This window comes from Apus apus, chromosome 2 (assembly GCF_020740795.1).
Source record: "Apus apus isolate bApuApu2 chromosome 2, bApuApu2.pri.cur, whole genome shotgun sequence".
Lineage (NCBI taxonomy): Eukaryota > Metazoa > Chordata > Aves > Apodiformes > Apodidae > Apus > Apus apus.
Genome location: NC_067283.1, coordinates 45,933,033 through 45,953,371, shown reverse-complemented (window position 1 = coordinate 45,953,371; position 20,339 = coordinate 45,933,033). Strand labels below are relative to the sequence as shown.

The 20,339-nt window shown below is 45.0% G+C and overlaps 2 protein-coding genes across 2 annotated transcripts in view; both read left to right on the top strand.

Annotated features, from left to right (window-relative positions):
• The window catches only part of KIF15 (kinesin family member 15), a 37,056-nt gene extending 30,134 nt beyond the window's left edge, over nt 1-6,922 (top strand). Inside the window, exons 31-35 of the mRNA XM_051611212.1 lie at nt 1,799-1,871; nt 2,737-2,774; nt 4,350-4,515; nt 4,933-5,064; nt 5,358-6,922. Of these exons, the coding sequence (XP_051467172.1) occupies nt 1,799-1,871; nt 2,737-2,774; nt 4,350-4,515; nt 4,933-5,064; nt 5,358-5,441 (493 nt within the window). The 3' untranslated portion in view covers nt 5,442-6,922. The remainder of the gene's footprint in view (nt 1-1,798; nt 1,872-2,736; nt 2,775-4,349; nt 4,516-4,932; nt 5,065-5,357) is intronic.
• A 253-nt stretch (nt 6,923-7,175) lies between these two features.
• TMEM42 (transmembrane protein 42) lies at nt 7,176-16,508 on the top strand. Its single transcript, XM_051611213.1, has 3 exons — nt 7,176-7,258; nt 12,231-12,377; nt 13,224-16,508. The coding sequence occupies exons 2-3, from the start codon at nt 12,288-12,290 to the stop codon at nt 13,365-13,367; spliced, it is 234 nt and encodes a 77-aa protein (XP_051467173.1). The 5' UTR covers nt 7,176-7,258; nt 12,231-12,287; the 3' UTR covers nt 13,368-16,508.
• The last annotated feature ends 3,831 nt before the right edge of the window (nt 16,509-20,339 follow it).

Genomic DNA, 20,339 nt, shown 5'->3' with positions numbered 1-20,339 from the left:
ACCTGTCTTAACTTGAAGCAATTAAGAAAGATAAACGTACAGTTTTTCTTTTAAATGCAATCTTACATCAACTCAGCCTTTTCTATGAAATTTTATTGGTTTGTAAACTTTGTCTTTAAATCACAAATTCTTAAATACAACGTAGTTTTATAAAGGAAATTGAAATAGAATGTAAAATAACTACATGTCTAGCCATTGCTGTGTGTTATATATTGGTGTATCACTTGTGCAGTTCTGGATTCAGTAGACTGGAAACATCCAAATTATTTGAACACAAGGTTTAATATGGACATAAATGGAACCAGTTCTCCATCTTTGTGTTTTGAGGGTAAGGAAAGAATTTGCTTTGAAAAGATGGCATGATGCTGTGTGCCTCAAACTGGAGACACCCTGAGACTTGGCTCAAATTTTAATCTGCACAGCTTAGTTTTGGACAGAAAATATTTTGGTTTGTGGCTTAACATTTTTTGGTTTTTGCTTTCAATTTAATAAAAAATTAAATTATCTGCTGGTTTAGATCTTGCAAAAAGAAGTCTTAAATGGGAGCAGATAATTCTGTTTGTTTATTTAATGCCAATTCATTTTTAAGGAGCAATTTAGTAAACAGTAACTTAACACTAGGTAGGAGTTTAATTTATTTTTTTTTTTCCCCATTAAATATAGCAAAAAATATATTCCAGAACTTGTATCTCTATTTTATGAAGTACCAGTGTTGTCAGTTTTAGAACTGACTTCTTGGTAAGATAAGTAGTTAACATAAAATAATGCTATTAAATTTGCAAAATTAAGTATTCTGATTATAAGAGGCTGTAATTGGAGATATCTGCAATTCCAGTTTGTCCTTGCGTTATATATACTGACCAGTACTAGAATTTGAAAGGCTCAAGCATAAGCAATGATTCTAAACTTGGAGGTTTTAAAGTTCATATAATTATCCACTGAGAATAAGTAAACACAGTGTGTTGCAGTTTTGTCCAGCCATTTATAAGCGGGATGAATTTGGTTGGATTTTGGAAGCTGGTGGTACTAAAATTTAAAAAGGGAAATATATTCTTTTTAGTTTATTTCTCAAAAGTTGTTGGACTTTTGTAACTGGCATTTAATTAGCATTAACAAAAAACTACCCACACATGCATACACTTAGTCTCTAGACTGTTTATACCAGATAAGAAAGACAAATTGCACTAGCTAGGTACGTGACAAATAATTTACTGAGAATAGCAATCTTTTCTAATTGCATCAAATTACAATAACTGTTAATTAATGAAGTACTTCCCTTACTGCACACTACAAAATGAAGTGGTTCCAATGGTGAGTTGGTTTGGGGATTATTTTAATTTTATGGCGTTTGCTTACTGCCATCCAACCTCATGTTTTTTAAAAAACTAAAGTTTCCAAATCTCCTGAATGCAAATATTTTTTACCTTCTTAACTTGACAAGACCACTGAGCAATGAACTTGTATAAAGGAGTTGCTTTCTGCAGTCTATATGGACACGAACATCATTAACTCATTTTTAAAACAATTTCCTCAATCCCAAAGCTGTCTAACACACAGTTATGACTTTTGATTGCTGTCATTAAAACAGCAGTTTATCTATACTCTAACAAAGGAAAATGTTATGTTATTGGAAGATGAAAGTTTAAACCCCTCCAGAGTTATTTCATGGTGTTCAGTAATCTTGAGTATGAACACGTCAAGACAGCTACACAAATGCACTGGTTTAATCTGGATAAGATGTTTTCACAACTGGTTTCCTCTCTTTGTGAGTAACCTTCCTCATTATTGGATTTCCTAGTGATCAGAAGCATCCTGATGTTCAGTACATTAAAGAGAAAGAGGAGGAGATTGCTGAAGAACGACTTGCCAAGGTATGTTCTCATGTCAGTTGCTGTTTCCCTGCTGTGAAGTATTAACATGTTTTCTTCTGTTTGTGGTAGTGAAACAAGCACTGATTTCTAGTGAATTCTAACACACACACAGGGCCTTATACTTACCTCTTAAAGTTTCTGCCTTGGTCTAACACCAAGGAACTGGGTGTCAGATGGCACAATAATCAAAAATAGATTCACATCACTCAATCTGAGTCACCTCCACAGAGTTGGAAAGTTAAGATTGTGTCACTTGCCAATGTCAAGGCTCTGCCAAAGGGAAGTTACTGTCACAGCAGGAGGTTTCCATGGATCTCCCAGGCAGAAGAACCCTCTGCTAGAGATCTGCTGTGTATGAATGGGTGGATATATTGCTGTGGGTCATTTCTGCTGGTGTGAAATGGAAATGTGTGCATGTAGCAAAGAGATAAACTTATAGTGAATATTAAGAGATCATAGAATCATAGAAGGGGTTGTGTTGGAAGGGACCTTAAAGATCATCTAGTTCCAACCCCTCTGCATGGGAAGTGACACCTCTCACTAGACCAGGTTGCTCAGAGCCCCATTCAACCTGGCCTTGAACACTTCCAGAGATGGGGCTTCGACAACTTCCCTGGGCAACCTGTGCCAGTGTCTTGCCACCCTTAGACTAAAGAATTTCTTCCTAATGTCTAACCTAAATCTCCCCTCTTCCAGTTTTGATCCATTACCCCGTGTCCTCTAACTACAGATGTGAATTTCTGGGCAGTAGGATTATTTTAGTAGGATCTGGAATGAGATACGTAGCATCAGTTAAGTGACAAAATTTAAATAAATATGTATATTGAACATTAAGAATGTAACTAGAGTTTTTGAACTTTTACAGAATAAAGCAATGGAGGAGATGCTGAAAATCAAAGCAGAGTAAGTTTAAATATTCTTCGTTGAGCTGGAGACTTGTATTAAATTAATTAATATTTAAAAAGTATATTTAAGCAATGGAAGTCCAAGATCTGAAACTGTAAGAGCTGTAATTTGGAAATGTTTACACTTCTGCAAGATACATTGAGTCTTTACTCTTTCTCATCAGTAGGTGGTAGTAGCACCTATTACTACATTTTCTGAAAGGGTAAATCCTCCTAAATAGGTGGAACCACAGAAAAAATTAAATTAGAAGAGACATTTTCAATTGTTTTAAATTACCTGTGCTTTGAATTATTTTATATGCAGTGAATTCTAAGCACACTCCTTTTCAAATTAAATGAAAACACAGTTCATTTCTTAATCTTAAATATTTTATAATTTGCAATTTAATATAATTATTTGCTTTTTTGCTATTTTATTTTAATTTTTTGGACTTCATCGTAAATAATGAAAACTGGATTCCTTGATTGTCTGCACTGTAGTGCAAGTAGTCCTCAAAATTTAAGTGTTTTTGCACCTTAGATGGATGGTAGTCAAGAACTACGGCACGGGTAGATAAAGATGAATTTGAAAATGTTGCTCCTGTTATTTGCTTAATCTCTATTGCTTCAGGATTCATAGTGGCTAAATCTCACAGTTTTTGAGTTATGTACATTTAATGAAATGCTGTCTATATAAGTCACTTTTTTTAAGGACAAAGATCGGTTTTATGCATATAGTCATTTCAAAAGTAAATAATTTTTCCAGAAATCCTCATCTTGATTACTCAGGGTTATTTTGCTATCCAATGCATTGTTTTTTCATACCTGTCTGGTCTCTAAAATATGTTTTGTAACAGTGCTACAATGCCTCATGCCAACAAAAAATACACAAAGAGGAAAAAGATTCTTCTTCTGTCAACAAAATGTTTTGACAAATGCAGCCAGTGAATACTGATTTTATGAAGTAGGTCTTAAACACCAGGCTGCAGGGAAACAAAACTGATGACAAAATTATTTAAACTTACGCAATCTTTGAATAGACATGCAAAATTACTAAAGTTCATATAGCCAGTAGGCAGGCTGCTAAGTTTGATGGCATGGTTTAATTAATACATTAATTAAAACTTTTTCCAAAGTGGTGGTCCTTCTGTTACCAGGGCAAACAAGTTCAGAGCATGGATGCTCTGAGCAGCAAGGCTATTGGGGAAAACCCTTATACAAACAAGAAACTTAGGGGAAACTTAAAGAGCATCTGAGTTCATCTGGCAAACTTACATGTCTTAAATTAATTCTTAGTGTTCTTGAGGTGAAGCTTCTATTTTCTTTCATGAGTGGACTTGTATGGAAACAGCACACTTCCCAAAAAGAAGAGCAGCTCTAGAACACTGGCTAGATAAGAGATTGTATCAACTCCAGAGCTGTGAAGCAGAATGGAATTTTTCCTTCTGTTAGCAGTGAGGTCTAGGGAAAATAAATTGTCTTAAAAAGATATTTTTAGAAGAGGCTGCCCACGTGTCCAAGGATGACTTACTAATTCAATGGTATGCCATTTATGTTGTTTTTTTAATATTATATGATGCTTCTATATTGGTAGATTAGAAGAGACGAAAAATATCCTCAAAATCAAAGAGAATACTTGTTTGGAAATGACTCTGGAGATGGAACGAACACGAGCTTTGGAGCTGAAAGCATTTCATGAAAAAGAAGAAATTAGATCAAAACTGGAGGAAACATATGAAGAGAGAGACAGAATTGGAAAGGTTCTATATGTATAATTTTTGTTGTCTGTACAGTAAGATCTTTTTCAGCAAAGGTAGAACTGTTGGTAATTGGATAATATTCTAAATTAATTAGCAATCAAAAAATGCCCCTGAAAATGTTTTGTCTTGCAGTTAGTTATATTTGAAATGCTGATTCATGCAGTAGTGGAACTCTGGGTACAGAAACCACTGTTGCAATTTATACTACAACTCAAATGATGCCCTTGCCCTTTGGAGGGATCTAGTGTAGAACCTAAGGAGACATAAGACAAATACGTATTTCCTGAGTGAACCAACTCTTGCACCATACGTTACAACAAACTGAAATGTTAGTATATTAATAGTTGTAAAGGAGCTATTTCTTCTGTAGAGGAGGGGCTACAGTTCAGAGGTACACGATGTATTTATTAATTGCAGGAAATGGACTTGCTGAGGAAGCAAGTTGACTCTCTTGCTGAGGAGAATGGGAAATTACTTGGTCATCAAAACCTCAACCAGAAGATTCAGTATCTTGTGAAACTGAAGAAAGATTACGCTAAACTTGCTGAGGTAAGTTGCAGAGTAGAATACAGATGAAGTAATGGGCTGACAAAGAAGCTTTAAGAAAGAAAACAAAAAATTATGCTCTTCTGTTGGAAAGTAAGAGAACCCTGTTATTTTATGCAGTCATGTAGGTCATGGCTGGTCTGTGTTCTCACAGGCCCCAGACAAGAATCACCTCGTTTCATTTCCTCAAGCATGTAGTGTATCAAACACTTGAACAAGTGCAGATATCGCTTATTAAGAAAGATTGAAGAAGTGAGTATAATTTCCTTAATAGCCCCATGTTTTTTGTTTTACAGGAGACTGAGAAACTACGAGTTGAAAATGCTTTTTTGAAAGAAACAAAAAAATGTGACATATGTAGACATCACGATCAGCTATAATGACAGAAGTAAAACTACAGAGCCATGTTTACAAAGTCTACAGAATAAGCAAAAGCCAGTTGTCAAACTTGACTTTTGTTGTGGTCCTAGAATAATCAAGTAGTTTAGTTACTGGATTTTTTGCTGGTCATAACTTTTAGTGAAGAATTTTACTCCAGCTAAGTGGGCAGCTTTCAATTATGTGTTAAGACCTTCCTATAATTTTTCAAAAACTGATTTTCCATAAGTGCTGGAAGATACTTTCTTGAACTTTTGTGCCTTGCCAAGGAAAAGCTTTCTCACTGGAAACACACCTGGATTTTTGTTGCTTTTTGTGCTTTTACTCAGGTTCCTACCTCTTCTGAAATTTTCCATCAGAGCCAAATTTTTAAAAGCACAATTCCTTGGTGACTTTTTGTTAGCTAAACATAGGGTGTTTTTACTGGGTTAAAATTTAATTTTTCAGATTTATTAACTATGAATACTTATGGGTTGCTTAAAAATAATTTTCATATTGAAGTTTGCTCAATAAAGCATAAATGTGAATTTAGTAATAGGCTTGTAAATAGTACTATAAATACCTTTTGGCTTTGTTCTTTCTCCATTTTAATGAAATTGCTTTTTAAAACCTTTTTCCCCTCATATAAACTTAGAGCAGACATCTATATTAGCATTGTACGAAACTCTTTTGAAGTCTTTTGCAAGCGTTTTCTTATCAAACAAGAGTTAGAAATGTTAAGAAACAAGATCTGAAAACATGCGGAACATTTTGGGAGTGTAGCATAAGTTAATTAAACTGCACGTAGGATTTATTGCAAATAGCTTTTAGTAGGAGGACACAAAACATTGATTCGTATACCAGTATCAAACACTTGTGTGTAACTTTGGTTTTTTTCCGGTCAGTAATACCAACACTCTGGTTTTGGTTGTTTCATACAGTACTACCCTTCCCCACAAGTGACAGAACAAAAAGGGAGTGAAGAGAATTATGTGTGTCCAGCAAAAGGGCAGCTAATCTAGTGAGTCTCTTCAGGATTTGGCTAAGGGAAAGTATTTCCCCCCAGCTTATCTTTGAATTTTAAAGTTGCCTAATCCTGCAGATTTTTTTTCCACTTGAGCTTTGATGTGGAGCATAGGAGTAAAGAAACCTGGCCTTGACCTGGGGATGTTTTTCTGTAGGCAAGTAATAGACGAGATTAGAAGTAACCTGGAGGTTTGTCTTGGACCACAAAGCTGTTGTCTCCTCCTCTCCTGTGCGCTTTCATTGTTGCTATTACCATCTCCTGGGCTTACAACTGTTCCTCGGAGCACCTGTCTGCCCTGTGTGACTGTTTCCGGACCCTCCCCATGCAGGCAGGGCTTTCTGCCCCTCCCTGGACGGGGAGGGGGGCACGATCCCTGCCGCAGCATCCCACTTACTCCTGAGCCTTTCTCTGTGTTGTATGTCTACGGTAGGACTGGCATTGTTTCATGTTACTTCCTGGCGGTTTCTGTTTTGAAATAAACGCTTTTATATACAAATGAGCCGCGCACACGTCGCCTTTTCCCCTTCTTTTCCCGTGCCGTCCCGCGGGAAGAACCAGCGCAGGGGCGGCGCTGGGCGGGCCGGCCGCGCCCCGGAAGGCGGCTGCGGGGCCATGCGGGGGGGCTGCGGGGCCATGCGGGGGGGCTGCGGGGCCATGCGGGCGGGCGGCGGTGCCATGCCGGGGGGCTGCGGGGCCATGCGGGCGGGCGGCGGGGCGGCGGCGGCGGCGGCCGCGGGGCTGCTGGGGGCGGCGGCGGCCGCCGCGGCGAAGCTGGCGCTGGGGTCGGGCGGGGAGGAGGCGGCCGGAGGCTGGGTAAGGAAGGAGGAAATCGGCCGAGGGAGGAGAGTTCTGTGGGTTGGCCTGCGCGCTGCCGGAGGGCTTCCCCTCTTTCGCCGCGTCTGCCAGGGGGGAGGTGGGACGCGGGTTCTTCCTCGTCGTCTTCCAGAGGGTGCCCTGTCCTTGCCTCCAGAGGGGTTGGCGGGGAATCCCCGGCGGTCTCGTCTGGGGGAGCTGAGCCGTGGGTCTCTCCGGGAGGGCTCGGCCTGGCAGCTGCTGCAGGGCTGGTTGATGTGGTGATGCCAGCAGGCTGAAGCAGGCCTGCTGGTGTGTAAAGGAGAAGCAACTAAGCGTGGTATGGGCATGCCTGAAACCAAACCCTGCTCCAGAACCCCATTCGCAGCGGTTTTATGTCTGTTTCAGCTGAAAAGCAGGATGTGGGTATTTTGTGTCAAACACTTCTTCTCATCCCTCTGCTTTGCTAATGGCGTTGCCCTTCTCCCTCCGTTGTTGATGTTTGGAATCAATGATCTTTAAGGTCTTTCACAAACAAAACGATTCTATGAGTTCTGTTCAGGGATGACGAGCAGGGAGGTGGAGCAGTTGATGTCCGTAGGTCTCCTTGGGTGCTTGTGAGGAGTGATCTTTATCTCGGTGGCGTTTCTCAGACCTGGTTGTCCTTAAGGTGACGCGGCACTGCTGCCCTTTTCCTCAAGCGTTCCGTGTCCTGGCCCGCCGAGGTGAGCTCTTGCACGGGCACGTGGGTGGGGTGATGCTGAGGTCGGCAGCGTGTGCCCGCCATCAGAACACGTCAGGGAGACCCATTTAGGCACAGAGCAGGCGTTGCTGTTCGTGTGTCAAATGTGCGTTTGGGCTTGAGAGCCGAAGGAGAGCCCACAAGAGAAAACAGGTCTGAAAAATACGCCTTGCGTCAGTACAGAAGGAAATCAGGTTGTGTGACTGTTAGTGGAGATTTAAAAGGCAAAAGCACAGTACTTGCTAATCCTGTATCTTTTCCAGTGATCGGAAAGGATGACAGGAAGGGGAATAAAAAGTTCTAAATCCTGATCCCTTCCAAAAGACTGTGCTCTGCACTGACAGAAAAGCAGAGTGTTGAATTACTGGAAATGATGACAGCATCTTTTCTGAGTCTTTTGCTCCTTTGAAATTGTTAGAAATACCACCCACTTGTTGGTTGTTGTTTTTTTTTAAGGTGCTGCAACAGTGTGGTGTCACTGAGGTAGAGTGTTGCCAGCAGGTCGACGGACGCAATCCTTCCCCTCTACTCAGCACTTGTGAGGCCACACCTGGAGTACCAGGTCTAGTGCTGGGCTCTCCAGTGCAAAAAAGAGAGGCAGCTACTGGAGAGTATCCAGCAAAGGGCCACAAAGATGGTGAAGGGACCAGAGCATCTCTCCCACCAGGAGAGGCTGAGAGAGCTGGGATGGTTCAGCCTGGAGAAGGTTCAGAGGGATCTATTCCATGTGTATCAATACCTGGAGTGGGGGGCAGAGGGTGGGGCCAGGCTCTTTCCAGTGGTGCTCAGTGACAGGACCAGAGGCGATGGGCACCAATGGAAACACAGGAGGTTCCCCCTGAACCTCAGGAAACACTTTGTCACTGTAAGGGTGACCAAGCACTGGCACAGGCTGCCCAGAAAGGTTGTAGAGTCTCCATAGAGGTAGTCAAAAGATGTCTGGGCGTGGACCTGAGCAACCCATTCTAGGAGCATGGAGGTTGAACCAGGTGATCTTCAGAGGTCCCTTCCAATCTCAAATGTGCTGTGGTTCTATGATTGTATTTCTTTTTTCTGGACAAATTGGTTCCTCCAGTTACTTCTGTCAGGCCTGTTCTAGGTGATAATTATGAACTAAATCAGTTTAGCTGTAAAACTAACCATGTTTTCAGTAAATGCTGTAATCTTCCTCGTAGTTTCAGTTGCACAGGCTTTGTAGGCAAGTGTTTAGAGGGCTTGCTGTTTAAATTCTGCAGTCTTGCAGACCAGCCACAAGGTGACAGAAGTTCAAGAAATTTTGTGTTTGAGGAAGAACTACAGAAATCTGAAAATAAGTCTTAAGAGGGCAGCCATCCGTTGTGCAGCATGGGAAATGGCAGCAAATGTTAAAAGGGTATTGATGCTTCTGAGAGGTTGTGATGTAGAGTAGCAGGACACTCTGCGACAGCACAGAGATGGATATCCTGGCCAGAAGGATGTGTTGTGGTGGCCCAGCCCGAGAGCAGCCTGACCAGGAAAGGTCACTTCACTTGAACAAAAGCTTTCCTTTACTTTCCCCTCTCCCTTGTCAAACGTCATCTAAAATTACTTCTGCCACTTCAGGAGTGATTCTGAATTATCTGAACTGTACACTGAAATTAATCTCCTTTTAGAAAAGCAATCAGAACAGTAATCCTTGACTCACTGGGGTGGCTTGGCTGAGCCCTTGGCAGGGAGGAATGTATACCTCCCTCCTTCCTTGTGGAGAACACCTGGGGATGTTCCCGTCTCTCTCCCTGCATGCCATTGCGATGACCGCTCCTCTGCCCAGGGCGCAGAGGGACTTGACCTCTCTTGGAAAAACCTTCCTTCTGGGCATCTGCCACCTGCAGAGCAGACTGCGGCTGTTTTCCCTTGCTCTGCAATAGGAGGAGATCAGCAGAAGAGCCCATGGGTTCAGGGTCGCTTTTAAAGATAGCATGGGAACCAGCTTTGCTGCAGCACTGGTAGGCTCACAGGCTAATTCTGGTGGTGCAGAAATTTCGGAGGTCAGTAGTCCACACCCTGCTCTGCAATAGGTTGCTCGTGACCTTCTCCACCCAAGTTTTTAATATCTCCAAGGTTGGAGAGCCCATCACCTCTGTTCCAGTGTTTGATCACCTTTGTTTTTCCTTGGATCGGATCAAAACATCACTTGTTCCAACATTTACTTGCTGCTTCTTGTCATATCCCAACACACCTAGGAGAAGAGCCTGGGCTCCATCCTCTCTACACCCTCTGATAGTGTAATTGAAGACAGTAACAAGAATTCTTTTTCTTAAGGCTTTTCTTCCAAGCAGCATACCTTGGTAAGTTCTTTCTGATCCAGAAAATAATATACTGAATTTAGGTGAAACACAGAGACTTGTTCTCCTCTGTCATGTCTATGTTTCCAAGTCTGCCTACCCACTAGAGGCTTACGTGGACATACACAGCTGCCCTGAGCAAAGTAAAACCATCTGGCCACAAAAGCTGAGGGTGAAGCCAGGAGAAAAACCCAATTCCTGTGGTGAGCCATGACACAGCAGCATCTTTCTTCCACAGAAGGCCAGTAGCAGCTGGGCATGGTTGTCCCTCTTATTCCTCTCCACAGAGTTATCCACAGGAGCAGTGGGAAAGCAAAGTGCTTCACAGGTGGGAATTGTCTGGAATCGTTTACTGTTGCCCAGATAATGTAGGCTGTTGCCATGAGCCAGGCAAAATGAGGCTGAACACCTGAACCATCCACCTCTGGAATGGGGTTAGCCTCTGAGACCTTGTGCCAACCATCAAGCAGAGATTTGCTTTATGGCCTTTTCTTTTTAGCTTTGTACTTGCTACATCACTTGGGTTGGGTTGGAGGAGGCCTTTAAAGGTCACCTAGTCCAACCCTCCCTGCAGTGAGCAGGGACATCTTCAACTAGATCAGGTTGCTCAGAGCCCCATCCAACCTGACCATGAATGTTTCCAGGGATAGGGCATCTACCACCTATTTGGGCAACCTGTTCTGGTGTCTCACCACCCTCAATGTAAAAAATGTCTTCCTTATATCTAGCCTGTATCTACCTTCATTCAATTTAAAACCATTATCCTTTGTCCTGTCACTACAGACCCTGCTAAAAATTTGTCCCCATCTTTCTTAAGAGCTGCCTTTAAGTATTGGAAGGCCACAGTAAGCTCTCCCAGGAGGCATCTTTTCTCCTGGCTGAACAACCCCAGCTCTCTCAGAGTTTCTTCACAGGAAAGGTGTTCCATCCCTCTGATCATTTTTGTGGCCCTAAACCCCAGTGGCCTCAAATCCCAGTGGCCTCTCCTATCTTGTGGTTAATAATCTCCTCTTCTGAGTGGGAGCAGAGCACAGTTGGTGACCCCCACTGATTTGGGCAGCTGGTGGGGGCAGCTATTGGGGCCTCTAGTGCAGCTATTCTCATAGGGCAGGTGTCACCTTTCAGCTGTGTTTGTTGGTGGCTTCATACCTGTGTCTCTGCTTCAAGACGGAGCCCACCACGGACTGAGAGAAGTGGCAGGCCAAGAAGGCAGGTTTGCTAGAGGCTTAAACAAAGCCTTGCCCTCATGTGCTCCCTGAGTGTTCCCAAGAGTTGATGATCTGCCTGTGATTTTCTCCCTTGGTGTCTTCACATCAAGTACGTGACATCCAGGGGCTAGGGAGATGGCTGCAGCTGCGAAAACCGTGGACCTGAGGGGACACCGAGTGGTGAAGGCTTTTTAGGCAAAACTCTGCCTTTCTTCCAGGCTGAGGCTGTTACATCTCTTGTCAGGTTGTCTAAGGAGGGAGATCTTTCTAGAGGACCTGGTTGACCTTGAAGGCCCTTGAGTGCAGAGGTGGTTTTGTTGATGCTAAATGCCAGACCAGAGAGTTCTCAGTAAATCTGCTCTTCCAGCGAGTGTGCAAAATAAGGCACGAAGTCCCTCGGCTCTGGCTTTCCTCCCAGGGGACACTGCCCTTGATGCAGTAAGGCAAGCCTGGTCATGGAAGGTGGTGAGGACTAGTGGTTCAGGACCACACTGGTCTGAGCCCAGATTCACAACAGGCGGATCCTGGATCACACGCAGCACCAGGATGTACATCTTCGGTGTTTGTCTCTGGCAGGTCTTAATTTGACCCTTTTCCAGACATCTAGTGATGAGTGAAGGGCATTGGCATTTCACTGCATTGCGTGTGCACCACATCAGGAGCTGGAGGGCTTTCTGGAGTTAGCGAGGGTGGATGAGCAGTAGGTGAGAAGACCTAAGTGTTTCCTTTTCATCCTACAGCTGCCGGTGCTGCTTCGCGTGGGCTCCGTTGGGTTGGTGTTTGCGTGCAATGCCGTCATGTGGACGGTCTTCACAAAAGCCCTGCGGCTCTCCTCCTCCTCGGCTGCTGCCTCCGTGACCACAACAGCCTCCAATTTCATCTCTTCGGTGAGTAGGTGCCTTTCCCCGGGCACTGAAGCCTGGAGGAGCACAGCCATGAGGGAGCAATTGCACTGGATGCAGCTGGTCATAGCCCATCTCCCAGCCTGGCTGACATCTCTGGCTGCGAAGGGGGAGTTACAGGCAGACATGAAATTATTGTCTCTGGCCTCAGTTGCTCTGCCTGTTGTTCACAGCAGAGGCTGTGGGAGTTCTTTGGGTGGCACAGGAGGAAGGGTGTTGATGCCCAGTGCAGTGTCTTGCAGCAGCTGTATGGTTTGCTGAACTTTTCTAATTGCCAGTGAGAGCTGGAGCTTTGCTTTGATTAGCTTTTCCTTAGCAACACCTCACCTGTGACAGGCCAATGCCACCCTAGCTGGGTGTGAAAACGCGCAGCGTGTAGTGACAGCAGGAACATTTTTGACCTGCATGTTTTTATCTGCTTGCTTTTCTCAGCAGCTGTCCACCTTGTTTCTGTGGTTCAGCAACTTGCAGCTGGCTCATAGTGATGTCCAAACCTCAAGTCAGTGGGGCCCCTTTTTTATTGACTAGAATCATGCAGACAACTGGAGATTTGGCTCCCAGGGTCTCCTGGGAAGGCAGCAAAGCACAAACACATCTGCCAAAATCATGCTTTGGGACCATGACATGGCTGTGCTTCCAGGCTGGGTGGTAGAGTAAGTAATCTCTGACATCACCTACAAGCAGCTGTTCTGCTTGGTGGTCCCAGCAGGAGTTTCCTCAAGCAGTTTTTTCCTGTGCTGTCTCCCAGCAGAAGTTCCTGCAGCTCTGGCAGCTCAGGAGGCTTTGAGGTGGCTCAGCCTAGCAAAGCTTTGTTTCTGTCTTTTCCTCCAGGCCATCCTGGGCAAGCTTCTCTTCGGGGAGACATGGACGCTTCTGTGGTGGGTTGGCCTCTCCGTGACGCTCTGCGGCCTTGCACTACTGCACACAGCTGCCCCTCAGTCGGCGTGGCTCCCAACAGAGAAGAAAGAAGCATGATGGCTGCTGGAGGGAACATGGTGCCATGCCACCCCTCACCCCGAGCTGGCCTGCCTCTGGCCATGGACCTGCTGACCCCTGCTCACCTGCTGATCTGTGAACTTGCAGAGTCACCCTGGTTGCATCTTTCCTGGCAGGCTGGCAGTGGTGTGGTGGCAGTGGTGGCAGCCTTGAAGGGAGCTGGTCCCCTCTGAGTCAGTTGTGGAGATCAGGGCCAGAGGCTTATCAGCCACGCCTCCTCTTCACACTCTGCAGCTGCAGAGCTTTCACAGTTCAGGGAAGGCTGAAAGTAAACATGATGGCTGGGGAAGGTGCCTGTGCATCTGTACTTTTCCATAAGAGGATCTGTACCAAAATAGAAAAGCAATCAGAAGTAAACACTGAAGGCAGCTGATACGTCTGCTCTGCTGTTCCTGACTTTCCTCTCTGCCTATTAAAATGGCCCCATGCCTGCCCTAGGCTTCTGCTGCCTGCAAGGCTGTGGAACCTTTCATTAATTCTTCAGCTTCCTCTATCAGCCACATGCACCTTTTAACTTGCTATTTGTATCTGAGGCTTGTAGTTTCCGCATACCTATTCCTGACATGTTACTCAGTGTAAGGTTGCTACTCTTTCCTTTAAACTCTAAACCAGGAGGGGTTCTTGATCATCATTCCTGTTTTATTTAGGTCAAACTGTAATTTTGGGAGAAAACAACTCTCACTGAGAGTGTACATGTTCAGCACACCCCCCGCTCCCCACTTGAGTTGGCAATTGCATTAACAACTGGTAAAATGGAGTTTCTCAAGCAACTGTTGCTGATTCCCATTTGTTCAGTGTGAGCAGCCAGATCACTGGTACCCACACATGTGCTAAACTGTTACTCGGTGATTACTCTGTGGTCAGGATGAGATGCCTGTCGGCACAATCAGTGTGTCAGGAATCACTGTTTCTAAGGTATCATCTTCTTCCCCATGCCCACACATCACCTGGAAATTTTTTAGTTGCAATCCTGACTGAGAAACATAATGATGCCTCTAAATGTATGTGTCATGCTGGTGATATCACTTGTTTGCGCTGGGGCTTGCCAGGTTGTCTCTGTCTTGTAACCACAGAAAGTGAGTCATGGCTGGTCCTTGTGCAGAAAGCCTAAGGACACAATTCTGTGAGCCTCTGTATCAAGACCTGTTAGGTTTGTCATGACTGGCAGATCTGCACTGCATCCAGCAGAAGTGTAAAAATAGACTTAGGTGAAAATGACACAAGACTTGGGTTTGTTCCTTTTCCTTCCTTGTGTCAGAAAGACAAAAAGTCATTGTCCGCAGAAGAGGCCAAGAGCTGTTTGTTCCAAGTCACCTGCTTCAGGGGAGTATCCTAGCTCATCACATCTGGCAACCATGTCCCGAGAGAGGCAAAGCCTTTGCCTCTGCCCTTAGTGTTCTCATAGGTCTTCCCCTCCAAAAAGAGGAGCTGCATACATGGTGGGGAAGAGGGCAGAGCACTCCGAGTGCCTTTCCTGCTTACCAGCATGGGTCTTTGCACCTGGGCAGCTCTTTGGGTAGCAGCAGAGATAGAGTGGGACACATCTGGCCACCTGGGAAGCAGGAACTTAACGTGGTGACCCAGCATTCCTCATAGGTCTGCGGAGACAACAACCAGGAATTACGCATTTCTATGTACATCAAATTTCCGTAGACCTTCATACATGATGGAGAAATAATGAAGGCTGCAAGCCTGAGTTGTTTGTCCTTGTTACTAACTCCCAGCCAGCTATAAGCCTTGGCTGCCTTTGTGCAGTCAACATGAGAAGAGCTCTCTCCTCTGGTTAATTTGGCTGTTGTCCCTCCTCCTAACAAACCTTTTGCAATGTTTTTAACATGGACTATCTCAAAATTGACCTTTATTGCAGCCGTTGTTAGAGGTCAAGGTCTAGGAGATATTTGCACAGGTGCAGGAAGTGTGGGCAGCATTTTACTTGGTGATTCTCACTTTTAGGGTGGAAGAGCATAAACCAGGGCTGTAAATTTCGTTGTTGTAAATCCTTGAAGGTGGGAACAGGAATGAGTTTTCCTCCAGTTCCTGTGGGAGGAAAAGATTGCTGAGCAGGAGTTTTTGGCAGAATCCCTCTCCTCTAGGTACATAGGGTTTGGCCTAGGTCTGCCAGTGTTGCTTGTCAGCATGCGGCCAGGGCTACAGGGAACACTGTGATCACTGTATGTCTGGAGGTGATCTCAGAAAGTGGTGTTGGTGTTTCCAAATTAAAATACTCCAAAGCTCGGTGGCTGAAATTTAATATTTACAGATATTTTAGACCACACACACACACACAAAAGTGATGTGAGGCTAATGAGAGAGCTGTGTTTGAAGAATTAATGTTTCAAATGTGGTAGACCTTGTAAGGTGGCTGAAGATCATGGACAACCATAAGACCTTGGTTTAAAGGGCAGAAGGTGGGTTATCCATGTGCTGAAACTACAGTAGTGTCCCTGCATGCATTGCACTTGAACAGAGAAAAGTCTCGAGCACACACTTCTCCTCAAATTCCAGCAAAATACACTTTTATTTGCACATCTCCCAGGCACTGCCTGTAATGAGTCTTTCCTGCACCTTCCCCTCATTTTCAGAAACAACCCTAATTTTTCAGCATCTTGTTAATGAAATTTTCCTTAAGCAGGGCTAAACCATATGTACTGGTTTTGGCTGAGGTAGTTTTCTTCATAGTAGCCAGTATGGGGCTGTGCTTTGGATTGGTGCTGGAAAGAGAGTGGATAATGCAGAGATGGTTTCCTTACTGCTGAGCAGTGCCTGCACAGTCAAGGCCTTTTCTGCTCCTCGCACCACCCCACCAGCAAGAAGGCCGGGAGTGCACAAGGAGTTGGTACAACTCACAGCTGGGACAGCTGACCCCAAATCACCAAAGGAATATTCCACACCATATGATGTGATGCTCAGCAATATGAAGCTGGGGGAAGAAGAAGGAAGGGGGGACACTGGGTGGGATGGTGATTGTTTTACCGAGGAACAGTTACACATGATGGACCCCGGCTTTCCTGGGGATGGCTGAACACCTCTGCCTGCCAATGGGAAGCAGTGAATTAATTCCTTGTTTTCTTTGCTTGTGTGCACAGTTTTTACTTTGTCTATTAAACTGGCTTGATGTGACCCCAGGAGTTTTCTCCCTTTTACTCTTGATTCCCTCCCCCATCCCACCAGGGGGCAGGGAGCGAGTGGCTGCGTGGTGCGTGGTTGCCAGCTGGGATTAAACCATGACAGTAATTTTTGGTGCCCAGCATGGGGCTCAAAGGGTCCAAGATAACAACAGATTTTACTGGAATGTGCTAGATTGTATAGCTGTTGATGCTGTTTAGCTATTAACTGATTAACTGACAGCCTTCTGTGTCTGCCTAGTGTAGATGAGAATCCAGTGCTCATTAGTGGCTGCTTTTTACATGTGCTACTCACTGTACTGCTTATCATCTTTCTCTGCTGTTCCTGGGAATGTTTTGATAACAGCAATGGCAGTGCTCCTGAGCTGGCAGATGGCCAAGGTATCACTGCTGTTTCTGTGCCGCTTTTCTAGACAAGCTGGAACTCCAGTGTGAACTCAAGGCGAAGGGACTGTGTCCTGTGGATGAGTCCAGATGGGAGCAGTACACTCTGAAGGCTCTGTGGCCATGGATGAGTCCGCGCCAGAGCAGGCACACCTCAAAGCATCTGTGCTCATGGTTATGTCTTTACTGCAGCAGGTGTCCCTCTGAAGGGATTGTGGGCCAAGGATAAGTCGATGCTGCTGCAGGTACACCTTGAAGCATCAGTGTCCGTGCATGAGGTCATACTGGAGCGCCTCAAAGTGTGTGGCCATGGATAAGCCCATGACAGAGCAGGTTACACCTCCAGAGGGTCTTCAGCCATGGGTAAGGCCAAGTCAGAGCAGGTTCAATCCTGAAGGGGCCATGGCTGTGGGTAAGGCCACACTGGAGCAAGTAGATCTCTGAAGGTATTATGACCCATGGAGAAGGCCACTCGGGAACAGGTGCACCTCAAAGCAACTGTGGCTTTGGATAAGCCTATGCTGCAGCAGGTACACACCTGACGAGACTGGCTCATAGACAAGGCTCCACTTGGTGGGGGTACAACCTTAAGAGACTGCAGTCTGGATAAATCCAAGCTGGAGCAGGGGTAAGGGAAAGGAGTTCATGGCAATGTTAAACCCTATGGTCTGCTCCAAGGAGACCAGGGTGGTATCGTAAAGGAAATAACTTTAAATTGCTGTAACCTGGAATTTGAGTTGCATGCTGTATGAATTGCTATAGCAGGAACCACCTGAACCAATGGAGAAGCAGCTTTACAAAGAAGCAGTGCAAGTGCAGCAGTGACCTGACCTGAGCCTGGTTTTGATGCCCAGTAACTCCCTGCAACACACCACCTCTCCTGTCCTGATTGACCACCATAACAGATGGAGCTCAAAGGCATGGACTAAATGAAGTCAGTGGACATTTGTGAACATTTATGGACATTTTACAGACATTTCAGAGAGGTGGTCCATAGACTGCGGGAATAATATCTGTGTATTCTGTCAAAGGATGGGAGGTGTGGTGGTGGTTAATGAGAGTGTATGGGATAGTGTGGGACCTGAGCATGATGTAAATGGTATTGAAGAGGAGTGGGGAATGTACTGGCTTGGGCTGAGGTAATTTTCTTCATAGTAGCCAGTATGGGGCTGTGCTTTGGATTGGTGCTGGAAAGAGAGTGGATAATGCAGAGATGGTTTCCTTACTGCTGAGCAATGCCTGCACAGGCAAGGCCTTTTCTGCTCCTCGCACCACCCCACCAGCAAGAAGGCCGGGAGTGCACAAGGAGCTGGTACAGCTCATAGCTGGAACAGCTGACCCCAAATCACCAAAGGAATATTCCACACCATATGATGTGATGCTCAGCAATATGAAGCTGGGGGAAGAAGAAGGAAGGGGGGACGCTGGGAGGGATGGTGATTGTTTTACCAAGGAACAGTTACACATGATGGACCCCGGCTTTCCTGGGGATGGCTGAACACCTCTGCCTGCCAATGGGAAGCAGTGAATTAATTCCTTGCTTTCTTTGCTTGTGTGCACAGTTTTTACTTTGTCTATTAAACTGGCTTGATGTGACCCCAGGAGTTTTCTCCCTTTTAGTCTTGATTCCCTCCCCTATCCCACCAGGGGGTAGTGAGCAAGTGGCTGTGTGGTGCTTGGTTGCCAGCTGGGATTAAACCACCACATCATGTCACACTTCAATCAGAAGAAGCAGAGTCATGGTCAACAGCAAGGCTCACAGTGCTGCTCATGAAGATTGAGGTAAGTATTCTTGAATTAATGGTGGGAAGCTTTTTGAAAAATCTGTTGTATAAACAAGGTCTAAGAGTATTATATTGTAAGGTAAACATACCTTTACAAGGAACAAAGCCAAATGAAATGATAGTTGCAGTTGAACCTTAAAGCATAGTTTGACTGATTAGATGGGGAACTATACATAAAACCTGAGAAAAGTCCCTGTTGTCATTGCCAAGGAGCCACTGAAACCTGGAAGGTTTGTACAATGGCTCAGTCACAGCGTATATCAAAATAGCTTGAAGGACAGTGTGTTTACCCAGATTATAAGTAGTAGAAGTGGATGCGATAAATAAGATTGGTAGATTATTTTGCCGAGTTTTGCATATTCAAGATTTCCAGGGTATTTGATTCAGTGCCCTGTGTTGACCCTTCAGTGACGTTAAATCACATTGCAAAGATGCCACACACCCACCTAATTCCACTAAAATATTGTGAGTGGTGGGGTGTTTTTGAAGAAGGAAGTGTTGGTGACTCAACATGCCGGAAGAGTGATGCCATGGCTCTGACCTTGGCTGTCACAGAAAAAACATGAAGTCAGGAATAAATGGGTACCAACCCTGACATGTTCATGGTGCCAGGTGCTCTGCTTGCCTTCTGCAGAAAAGCAGCAGCAAGCCTTCATTTTGGGGGTTGGAGAGCAGCAGAAGGGAGTTGTATCAGGGTGGGCACTCATCCACAGCAAGCTGTGAGGTGCCTGCAGCTTGCTTGGTCTCAGAGAAGAATCTGGGATGAGCTCAATCAGTGGTAAAAGTCTTTCCAAGACACTCAGGAGTTTGCCTCTAAAAATCATGTGTGTGGCGTGCTGTGCCTTGTCACTTTTTTAAAGGAAAGGATTGCAAGACCTGGGTTGGTCCTGTGGAAGAAACAGAAGTATTTTAGACTGTAAAGACTGTCTAGTTTCAGGTGAAACATAGTTGTTGGGCTGAGTGTCCGAGTGTCCTTTCTAAGGCAAGTCTCTTTGTAAATACTTTTAACACTATAAAAAAGATCAGCGACCTGTTTGTAAAGTCTGAAATGGGGTCCTAGCCCACAGACAGGGTAGAGGGGAAGCCCCAGGGGTCAGGCAGGAGCAGTCAGTGCCTGTTGGTGCCCTCAGGGCCCTGCCATAGTCAAAGGCTGTACCTGGGGTGTTGCTTCCAGCACTGGACACCCCACTTCCAGACAGATGTCAGGAAACTGATCTGGTAGAAGGATACCAAGGTGGCATGGGCATATGAGCAGAGGCTGAGAGGTGTGGCCTTGTTGGAGAGAGGGAGGCTCAAGCTGAACTGATAGCAGCTGACACATGCTTGGAGAGGAGTTACAGAAGCAATAGAGCCAAGCTCCACTCTGTAGGAATGGCCAGAACGTGAAGAGGCAACAAGCACAGGTTACATCTTGGGAGCTCCAAACTGTCCATCAGGTTAAAAAATGTCACCAGGAGGTTAGTTGCAGAGTCTCCACCTTTGGAGGTTTTGAGGCTCGGATTTTCAAAAACCTCAACTTGCTCAATCTTGTGTTGGTGACTATCACATCTGGGCTGGAGGTTGGACTTCCTGTGACCTACTGATGGATTTCATAGGCAACACTATAAATGAAGCTGATTTGCCCTTTTGCCTCCAAGTTTAGCAGTTGCCATTCAATG